Source organism: Diabrotica virgifera, chromosome 6 (genome assembly GCF_917563875.1).
Source record: "Diabrotica virgifera virgifera chromosome 6, PGI_DIABVI_V3a".
NCBI lineage: Eukaryota > Metazoa > Arthropoda > Insecta > Coleoptera > Chrysomelidae > Diabrotica > Diabrotica virgifera.
The window spans coordinates 82,257,994-82,269,312 of record NC_065448.1 but is presented as its reverse complement, the minus strand read 5'-3'; the positions used below and the strand labels follow the sequence as shown (position 1 = coordinate 82,269,312).

The following is an 11,319-nucleotide window of genomic DNA, read 5'->3' as shown; positions in this document are numbered from 1 at the left end:
CAAATGTACACCATCAATGTTTAGACCTTTTTCCTCCCAGTCGAGCTGTTTGAATACATTTTCCAATGCTAAGGTAAAAAGTTTTGGTGAAATAGTATCACCTTGTCTAATACCTTTACCAAGGCGTATTTTTTCGGTTTTTTGGTCTTCATTGATTTTGATGTGGAATGTGGCCTGTTCATAAATGTTTTTAATGAGTGTAGTGTACCGTGAGTCTATTCGAGCATCCCTGAGGGCTGACAAAAAGGACCAGGTTTCAATACTATCGAAAGCCTTGTGAAAGTCAATAAATGCCATATGTAAGGGTACATTATATTCTGTGGTTTTTTCTACCAGTGTTCTGACGGTTTGTAAGTGATCGTTAGTACCAAACCCTTTTCGAAATCCCGCCTGTTCAACCGGTTGATATAAATCAAGTTTTTGTGTTATGCGGTTGGTTATTATTCTTGTTAGCAATTTGTATAAATGTGACAACAAACTTATAGGCCTGTAGTTTTCAATATTAGTATTGTCTCCTTTCTTGTGTAAAAGTATTATTTCGGCGTTTTCCCACAGATTGGGTATTCTTTTCTCTATCAGACACCTATTCAGCAAGACTTCCACAACCTCTACAACGGTGTTGCCACCCATTTTTAACATTTCAGACGTTATATGATCCTCGCCAGGAGCTTTTTTATTCTTCATTTGCTGTAAGGCATGTCTAATTTCCGAAGAAGTTATTTTAGGAAGAGTTTCCGAGCCGACGTTTAGAATTGTTCTATGGTCTGTTCCGGGGTTCTGTATAGTGGATGTATAAAGATTCTTGTAGAACGTTTGTATTTCCTTCAGTATTTGAGTTTTTTCTGTCACCGTATTCCCCTGTTGGTTTTTGATTTTAGTTATCTTCGATTTTCCTTTAGTTAAATTTGATTTCAATACTCTCATGTTGCTATTGTCTTCGATGGTTTGCAATATTTGTTTTGTTTTATAAGCCCGCAAGTCTGACCTTATGCTCTTTTTAACTTTATTGTTGATAGCCTTATATTCTGGTAATTCTTTAGATGTTCTTCTTCTTTCTTCCATTAAATCCAGTGTTGTTTGTTTAAGTTTCGTTTTTCTCGGATTTTTATTTTTAACACAGATCTTTCTTGTAGTTGATGTTATGTCATTCGTTAATTTTTGTGTTATTTCATTTATATCTTTCGTGTTGAATACTGGTAAAGGTCCTAGTTTCTTTTTTAGTTCACTTTGATATTCCTCCTGATTCATTTCGAGTGCTTCTATGTTTGGTAATTTATCCTGTGTTAATAATTTTCTTCTATCGAATTTCGTATTTACTTCTATTCGCACCCTAACTAATCGATGGTCACTACCAGTGTCAACAGAATTTAGTACAGTAACATATTTAGCAATGTTTTTGAAGTTAAAGTCAATTTCATTCTTTACTTTGCCGTCTGGGCTGTGCCACGTCCATTTTCTCTGCATCTTTTTCTTGTAGAATGTGTTTAAGCAGAATAGCTTTTCTTTGCTGAGGAAGTTTGCGAGCATATCACCCCTGTGATTTCTACTTCCCAGTCCAAAATTTCCAATATATTCGTTGTCGTTATTTTCGTTCTTTCCTATTTTAGCGTTGAAATCTCCCGTAATTATTACGTAATATGTTTTCTCTAGGTTTCTGGCTCTTGTAATGTCTTCATAAAGTTGTTCTACCTCTTCATCATCTGCAGAAGAAGTTGGCGCATAACAATGGATTATTTGAATGCTGTATCTACAATTTAGTTTTATTACCAGATAGATAACTCTATTAGAAATCGCTTGGAATTTAGTTACCAAGTTTTCAATTCTTTTATGTACCAAAAAGCCTACGCCTCCTATACCTTGGTTATTTCCTGAATTGTATTGGTACAAAGTGTGCCCTGATTTTAGTAGAGTCGTTTCTTCGCCTTTAAACCTTGTCTCGCATAAGCCTACTACGTCCCATTTTATGGTCTTAAGTTCTTCTTGCAACTCTTCTAGGTTATCTTCTGTCCTCATCGTTCTGATGTTATATGTTCCGATGTGCATTTTGTGTGTACTAAGCGAATTCTTGCCTCCCCCAGATTCCACGAGGCAGACCCTTTTCTGGGTGTGGGACTTGGCATAACATACCGTACCCACCTGGGGACCATATCCATTCGTTTTAGTATTCGCCATTTCTATGTAGTTGGAAGGATGAGTAGCCTTAAAACACCACGCTGGCTAGACGGGTTGGTGAGTTTTATATCAGCCGCCCACTCTGGGTCAGACGCTGTTCGTAGCCGTCCATTCTGGATCAGACGCTACGGTTTTGATTCTATATTACCCCTATAACCGAGGGTTGCCACTTCCATCCACACCGTACCGAAGCTCCGCTTCTCCGCCATGTCTGCCGTTGTGGACTTCATCCGTAACCCTGGACAAGGGACCCTAAACAGGTGCTAGTTTCCCGGGTCAGGAAACCCCCGGAATCTGCGAGGGGAAGGGATTGATTAATTTTCCCTGATAGGACTATCTTCAATAATTTAAAGAGTTCCTACTCGCTACCCACTCTTTTGTATTATCCTGGAGATATCGCTAAGGTTTTGTTTTTTTAATTATCCGAATATCTCTTTTCTTGTAAGAGCTGTAAATAAAAACACTGTTTTGAAGGTTTATTTAATTAAAAATACCAAACGCACTAAAATTAACAACAAAACAATTCAATAACGGGTATGTCCACCTCTTACAGCAATGACTGCTTACAATCTGTTTAGCATCGAATAAAGACATGTTATCCTTGCATGGGGAATAGCCCGATATTCCTCTACCAGGGCCATAACTGTACCAAATGTTCTGGAGGCCTAGGATGACGGCGAATAGCTTTTTTTAATTCATCCCATAAATGCTGAATAGGATTGAGATCTGGGCTGCATGCGGGCCATTCTAATCTTATTAATCCAACCTCTATTTTATGAGTGAATCAGTGTTTTTATTTACAAAAAATGGTAAAAAAAAAATTAGTGATGCCTACGGGATATTATAACAGGACTATGAAACAAAATCAGCTATATATGATAAAGTTATAAATTGTCCAACTTAATCAAAAATTTTGAGTGGCGGAATTTTGTGCCGGTGAGTGTATAATTAAACCGTAGAAATAATTCCATACATCATAAAAAACGCTGTTAACTTCATATTTTAATTAAAAAAAAAAATGCAAATAAAAGAATTTCGGTAAATTGGCATTTTATTCAGCAAATAACTGCTCGTTCCAAAATATAGTTGTTAGCGCTATATTTGTAAAAAAATGATATAAAAATGTGTTTTACAGCTATTAAATAAATAAACTACATTTTCGTATCAAATTTGTATATTTGAATTTAAAAATAATTTGCACATTTTGAAATTTCAAATTCAAATGCATTTTTTCAACTATACCGCATTATATTTAAAATAAACGTACGTGTATAGAAATCAGCCCACTTAAAAATTAGGTCATTTTTGATGTCTCGTATTTCCTAAACCTGTTAGCCGATTTAAGTGATTTTTTAACAATACTGCTGTGATAATATTGTTGTTAAACAGGTAAATTTTCATTGTATACCGGGTGTACCAATCAAACTGTGTTTTTTTTTCTCAAAGTTCGCATCACCCTGTGGAATATTCTAGCATTTATAAAATACTAAAATTAAAACCCAACTATAGCCTCAGGTTTTCTTAACATTGTGTGTTTTGTGATTCATTCGTTTATGTTGGATAATAAAAAAGTTAGGTACAGTGGAACCTCGATTATCCGTCTCTCTATTAACCGTCACCTCTGTTAACCGTCAGGGTCCATACATAAGTTATATTGACTACATAAGTAAAAATTTAGTCATCAATTCATTTTGTTTGAGCATTGCGATAAGCCCAACGAAATTCGTTGAAATGTACACGTGCAGTTATGCCACTACCGCATTTTTTTTATGTAAATAATGTTTGTTCTTATTCAGAACTCTGGATTAAATTTCCATTTAAATAGGTAATGATAAATGATACCGTGCTTTTAGAGTTCTATTTTTTGAATCGCAATTATTACAGTCATTATCTGTGTGTCACCATAATTCGGTTTGATTCAAATTCGAACATTGATTGTGTCACTTAGTCGTTTGATCAATTAAGTTTTGAAAAATGGAGCCATCCACATCTGGAGCATCAAAAAGAAAACGTGTTGGTTTGTCAATTGAAAAAAAAAATAGAAATTGTTGCAGAACTAAAGAAAAGGTTTACTTTTTGAATGTTCTGTTAACCGTCTTTTCGATTATCCGTCATACCCTTGGTCCGGTGCCCTGACTGATAATCGAGGTTCCACTGTACTTTAACAACTAGACATGTTCTTCATCAATACACGGTGTTTCTAAATAAGTGTGACAAACTTTAAGGGGTAATTCTGCATGAAAAAATAATGATAGTTTGCTTTATAAACGTATGTTTGCAAATGTTTCGTTTCCGAGATGTTGAATTTTTTCAAACAAATTGACGATTTATGTATTGCTCTAAAACCAGTTGAGACGTGCAAATAAAATTTGGTGGGTTTTAAGAGGTAGTTATTACGGATTTTTTTACATAAAATTAAGAATTTTATATTCACCATTGGCGTGCATACGGGTCTTATTACCTGATCATATTACCCGCATGCACGCTAATTCTTAATTTTATGTAAAAAAATCCGCAATAACTACCTCTTAAAACCTACCAAATTTGATTTGCATATCTCAACTGGTTTTAGAGCAATAAATAAATCGTCAGTTTGAAAGAAAAAATTCAACATCCCGTATCTCGAAAACGAAACATTTGCGGACATACGTTTATAAAGCAAACTGTCATTATTTCATCATGCAGAATTATCCCTTAGAGTTTGTTGCACTTATTTAGAACCAAAGGCTCCATAGGCTCTTCAAAGGCTCTATAGCTGTGGGTGCCCCTCTCACCAACTACGATGGCGAAATTGCTGCTATACACGAAGCTGCAAAAAATCTTGAGAATTTCCAACACCCCCAAAAAGTTGCCTTCTTCATCGACTGCCAAGCCGCAATCCTCGCCCTGTCGACAAATCGATATACCGACTGTGTCAAAACAATATCTTGTTGCGTTCAACTATCGAACTTGCTAGAAAAAGGGTGGCTGATTACTCTACAATGGATCCCTAGTCATGTCGGTGTTGAAGGGAATGAAGCGGCGGATGAACTTGCAAAAGAAGGCACTACTCTTCCACAGCCCCCTAGCTTCCAATCGTACACATCAGCAAAATCCACCATTAGAAGAGGAATCAAAGCGCAGATAAAAGAGCAGCAAATACAAGCCGGTGCTGGAAAATCTTGGGCCCACCTAATAGTCACCAATCCCTCGAAACTTGCCAAAACCCATTAGTGTAGCCGTGTTCAGAACAATTATGGGACATGACTACCTGGCTTCCCATTTCCCATCTACATCGCATCGGCGTCCGCGAAAATGACAACTGTCCACTATGTAATCAGCCCCAGATGGATGCTGCTCACCTCCCAGTGTGCCCAGCCCTGATAACAGACCCACCCGAGGAGGATGAAGATCGCCTACGAGAAACGGCTACCACCGGGTCAGCGCGCCACCAAATGGCTAACATGCCAAGGGTGGGCGTTGACTAGTAAGTAGTAGGTAAGTACTTATTTAGAAACACGGTGTATTGATGAAGAACATGTTGTAACATTCCGTTAACTTCTAATCATCTTTATTGTTATTTTATTTAAATTCTAATAAGGTTCTGTTATTAAATTATACTTAAAACAATAATCTAATGAATATTTCGTCTTTCACTAACGTCATAACAAACCTATAGATTAGCAGACCTACCTGTAAGTTTTTGTACCTGGTTTACTCCTCCTGTCAGTAAACAAATTAACTGTATTGTGACATCTTCGTCGTAAGACGGAAAATATGTTACTTTGGTCGGAGCATTCAAGACAATAGAAAGTCTATCTAGAGTAGCAGATAGCCTATTCAAGGGAAGCGGCGAATATTTCATTCTTATGTTTTAAGTCATATAATGTTTAAAAATTAACGTATCCGAGTTTATTATATGTGTTTAGTGGGCTGACGAAAGGAGATTGAAGATTCCCGGCAGTTGAGTCGTGGTTATCTGGTAACTATCTTGTTTTTATTATGGACGCCATATTTTTTGTCTAATTTGACGTCTTAAAAAAATTTACTATTAAATCTTTCAGTGAGCTTATTAATTGAGGCTAGTATCTTTTAACAATTTCATTGTCTATAATATCCACCCAGAGGAAAATTATCTTGTCATAAATATCTTATAAAATTATCTCTCGTAATTTGTGGGGTTATGTTACATCTCATATGTATTCCAATTTCAATTTTTGACCAATTTTTTCCAAAAAATTCTTTCTAAATTCATATTATTTGACACACCTCGTATAAAATGAACAAACTTGGATAACTGAAGGTTGCATCTTGAGGTTTAGACCATGCACAGATTTTTATGAAGAATAACTTTTTTTCTTAAAATTATTAGTAAAACAGTTATTACATGTCTAATAAATAAAAATGATGTTCGGAATCGGTAATTTAGGAAAATTTCAGAAATTTTTTTTTCAAGTAGAAGGCTGTTATTGCATATTTGAATATGGTTTTAATTACAAATAACTTTTCATAATAAATTTTTTTGATATTTTGAAACATAAAGGTAGTTTGCTCTTGAGCGAAATTCATATTTTTTTACATACCTCGTATACTGTTGACAAAATTTGATATCTGATGATTGCATCTTAGGTTTTAGACTATGCAGAGCACTTTATAAAGAATGACTTTTTTTCGTAAAATTGATATTAAAAAAGTTTCCCATATGGTCCCAAGTTACGCCGACACCCTGTATATATATATTTATTATTTATATTATTGAGGTATCGTTACTATTTATTTTTCTATAGGATTTAACGTTGCTGTATGTATTGCAATCGTACAATTATTTGGTGAAGGTTGTTATTTAACCTAGATGTAAGTTGGAGGTACGCTCCATATAAGAGCTACTCCATTACTAATGTAACTATAGTTTTATATTTAGAGTCACATAGATTCACTTGTCTTAACTCAGAGGTTGTCAATAATCTAGGTAGTTATATTTAATAAATATTTATTTGTTTTGTATATCAATTATTTTTTGCCCTCATTTTTGAATTTATTGATTTAATACAGTATAGTTCAAAATAAACAGTACTGAACTTGTAATTATTTTAGTGTTTTAAAAAGTACATGTTATTAACACTTTATTACATGTTCTAAATGTGCTCCTCCTCGCTCAAGACAGACTTCATACCGATGTTCCAAGTTTCCCATCATGTTATAGTATAGAATAAGGGTTGTCCCAGGTTTAGTAAGAGGGCCCTGATGGCACAAAAACGGCAGTTTTAGACATCCCCCAAATGTATGCGTCTGGAGATATGAGGTGTGGAGAATGTGAAGGATAAGGCAAGTCAGTAAATCGTGAACTGAATCTGCTTGGAAAATGTCCCTGAAAAGATTGACGAATTGTTCAAAGGTATGGCAAGTTAACCCGTCCAGCAATATTTTATATTATCGCCTGATTCCGTATGAGCGAAAATAATGCTCCACCAGAATCACTTTCTTCTCTGTATTCAACACCATTTTTAACAATTTATTACTATGATACTACAAGTATTACTTGACAGGTCTATACTAATTACTTTGGGTATGACAGCGCGCACAAAGAGACACCTATGTTTTAGTTTCAGTACTGTTTATTTCAGGCTATACTGTATATTGAATATTTTACAGCAGTGTACAACTTTTGGTTTTAGAGTTTTAATTTCAGTATCTTATAAATGCTAGAATATTCCACAGGGTGATGCGAACTTTGAGAAAAAAAAACACAGTTTGATTAGTACGCCCGGTATACAAAGAAAATTTACCTGTTTAGCAACAATATTATTACATAGGTATTGTTAAAAAATCAAATAACATATTAAAAAATCACTTAAATCGGCCAACAGGTTTAAGAAATACGAGACATCAAAAATCACCAAATTTTTAAGTAGGTCGATTTCTATGCACGTAAGTTTATTTTAATGTTTCCACCGAAATTAAATTTTGAAATTCTAGCGTTATTTTCCGCCTGGATTAGTTCCGATTAAGATCTCTTGGAGCACTGAAGTTCATGTCCAAATAAAGCGTTGTCGTGAAGCATGTAGAGGTAGGTGATTTGTGGGTCCGTCTATACCGGTGTACCATCTATCCCCGTCTTACCCACATGCAATATCATATGCCGTTTTAAATTACCTCTGTGGAAAAATTGTTTGAGACATATTTCACATTTGTGAGCTGTGTTTACAGTGTGATTATACAGTTTAGCATGTTTCTTCAAAGTATTGGCGTAACGAAATTTTTTTGAACAAATATCACATTTATAAGGTTTGTCATTGGTATGCACTTTTATAATATGACTCTTTAAGTGAGAACTTTGTGAAAACTTTTTTGAACAAAACTTGCATTTGAAGGGTTTTTCTCCAGTATGGCATCGCATATGCAGTTTTAAATAATCATTGCGGGAAAACAGCTTTAAACAAATCTCACATTGGTGAAGTTTTTCATGCAACTTAGCGTGTGCCTTCAAACCACCAGTCTGACGGAACTGCTTTGAACAAATATCACATTTATAAGGTTTTTCATTGGTGTGCACGTGCACACTTATACTATGACTCTTTAAGTGACTACTTTGTGAAAACTTTTTTGAACAAAACTTGCATTTGAAAGGTTTTTCTCCATTATGGAATCGAATATGCTGTTTTAAATGCTCATTACGGGAAAACAGTTTAAAACAAATCTCACATTTGTGAAGTTTTTCTCCGGCATGCAACTTAGCGTGTGACTTCAAAGCACTAGTCTGACTGAACTGCTTTGAACAAACGTCACATTTGTAAGGTTTTTCTTTAGTGTGAACTCGTATATGACTCTGTAAGTGACCATTTCGTAAAAACTCTTTTGGACAAAATTTGCATTTGAAAGGTTTTTCCCCACTATGCTCCTGGATATGTTCTTTTAATTTATCTCTTCGAGAAAATTGCTTTGAGCAGATCTCACATGTGTGAGGTTTTTCTCCCGTGTGAAGTCGCATATGTAATTTTAAATTATATAATGCCGAAAACAGATTAAAGCAAATCTCACACTTATAAGATTTCTTATCAATGTGCGATTTCAAATGTGCTTTCAAAACTTTGTTTTTCTTATAATTTTTATGACAAATGTTACATTGATAGGGTTTTTCTCTTTGAATTTCAACAAAAGAATCAGGTTTTTCATCACGTAAATTTTCTGGTTCTGCTTCTCTATTTTCCATTTTAATCACCATTTGAGAAGTTCCTAAAACAAAAACATAAATTGAAAATAATTTGTGTTTTTTCTATTAACTCTTAAACCACAAGTCACATCAATAAATTTTAGTGTAACCTCTCTTACAGCTAGTCATGGATACCGCGTACCAAATAAAAGATTATTAATGGCAAGCTGAAAATTTGTTCATAGCTTAACTTAGCTTAGGAGAGTCTTTAATTGTAGAACGTGATAAACGTGTCATCATGACAAGTTTATGATTGTAAAAAATAGCAGGCTGTTTTTAAGTTTATTCAATAGCCAACGTTATTTAATATACGAAAAAATGTTTGTCCGACAAAAAAGTGAGGCATTTTTACCAGTCCGACACGTAGAACATGCTAAATGACAGGAATTATGTTGGGGATAAATAACAGTCTGATTTTTGCATGAGAATTTAATCAAAAGTTAAAAAATCAATTGGAAGTTCTGTCCGACAGAATTCATGGAAAGTTTTCGTAGTCCGACGTTCGAAACCTGTAAGATATAGACAGTTTCGAACATCGGACTACGAAAACTTCCCATGAATTTTATCGGACAGAACTTCCAATTGATTTTTTACCCTTTCATTAAACTCTGATGCAAAATCAGACTGCTATCTATTGCCAACATAATTCCTCTCATATGAGAGGACGTGTCGGACTGGTTAAAACGCCAAATAAAAATTTTTTCAATAAAAATGTATACCATTTTTATTCAGTTGCAATGCGAAGGCAAAACAATCTTACTTTTCAATTAGAATACGGAGTGCAATCCAGCTCTCTGAATCAAGATTTTCGATTCTTATTGGAATCTCATCGGAGAGAGCGCAGGCTTGTTCTCCATATCGTAACTGACCAGCACCGAGAGCTTTTCCCACACATTGCAACTGAAACAAATAGGGTTGGTGATTAGCGTCATCTGGCAGTTGAAAGATGAAGTTTTTCAATCCTAATAGCAACATTAATAATATTGAAAATATTAAAAATATTACTAAAAGATTTTTAAATTGAAAAACTTATTGGTACACTTTCCTGGTGACACCTCCAAGGCTTCTACAATTTGCAAACCAAATGGATGCTGCAGTGAAGACAAAGGGAAGGAATTCTACACTATGCAATTCACATCCCCCGTCTGCAGCTTGGTAAAGTTCCAACGGAAAATGCACCTAGTTACTCTACGGAGTAATACGACTATAAAATAAAAATGTATACCATGCAATGTGAATTGGATAGTGTAGAATTCCTTCCCTTTGTCTTCATTGCAGCATCCATTTGGCTTGCAAATTGTAGAAGCCTTGGAGGTGTCACCAGGAAAGTGTACGAGTGTACCAATAAGTTTTTCAATTTAAAAATCTTTTAGTAATATTTTTAATATTGTCAATATTATTAATGTTGCTATTAGGATTGAAAAACTTTATCTTATAGCTTTATTATATAAGAATCTCAATGTGTTAATATGTATTGATGCTAAACAGGTAAATGTCATTTTATACCGGGTGTAACAATCATACTGTGTTTTTTCCTTAAGTTCGGAACACTCACTGGAATATTATTGCATAGATAAAATATTGAAATTAAAACTCAATTGTAGCCTTATGCTTTCTTAACATTTTCTTTTTTGATTCATTTGCTTATCTTGAATAATAAAAAAGTTAGGTACTTTAACAACTAGCCACATTCTTCATCAATACAGGGTGTTTCTAAATAAGTGCAACAAACTTTAAGAGGTGATTCTGCATGAAAAAATAATGACCGGTTGCTTTATAAACATATGACCACAAATGCTTCATTTCCGAGATACGGGATGTTGAATTTTTTCTTACAAACCGACGGTTTATTTGTTGCTTTAAAACCGGTTGAGATATGCAACTGAATTTTGGTAGGTTTTAAGAGACAGTTATTAAGTATTTATTGACATACAACTAAAAATTTTATATTCACCATT

General features: G+C 34.5%; 1 protein-coding gene across 2 annotated transcripts in view; it reads right to left on the bottom strand.

Annotated features, from left to right (window-relative positions):
* Positions 1-3,205: 3,205 nt before the first annotated feature.
* The window catches only part of LOC126886479 (zinc finger protein 235-like), a 40,008-nt gene continuing 31,894 nt past the window's right edge, over positions 3,206-11,319 (bottom strand). For both annotated transcript variants that reach the window (XM_050653436.1, XM_050653435.1), the window contains exon 2: positions 3,206-9,384. In XM_050653436.1, coding sequence (XP_050509393.1) covers positions 8,240-9,384 — 1,145 coding nt within the window. In that variant the 3' untranslated portion in view covers positions 3,206-8,239. The remainder of the gene's footprint in view (positions 9,385-11,319) is intronic.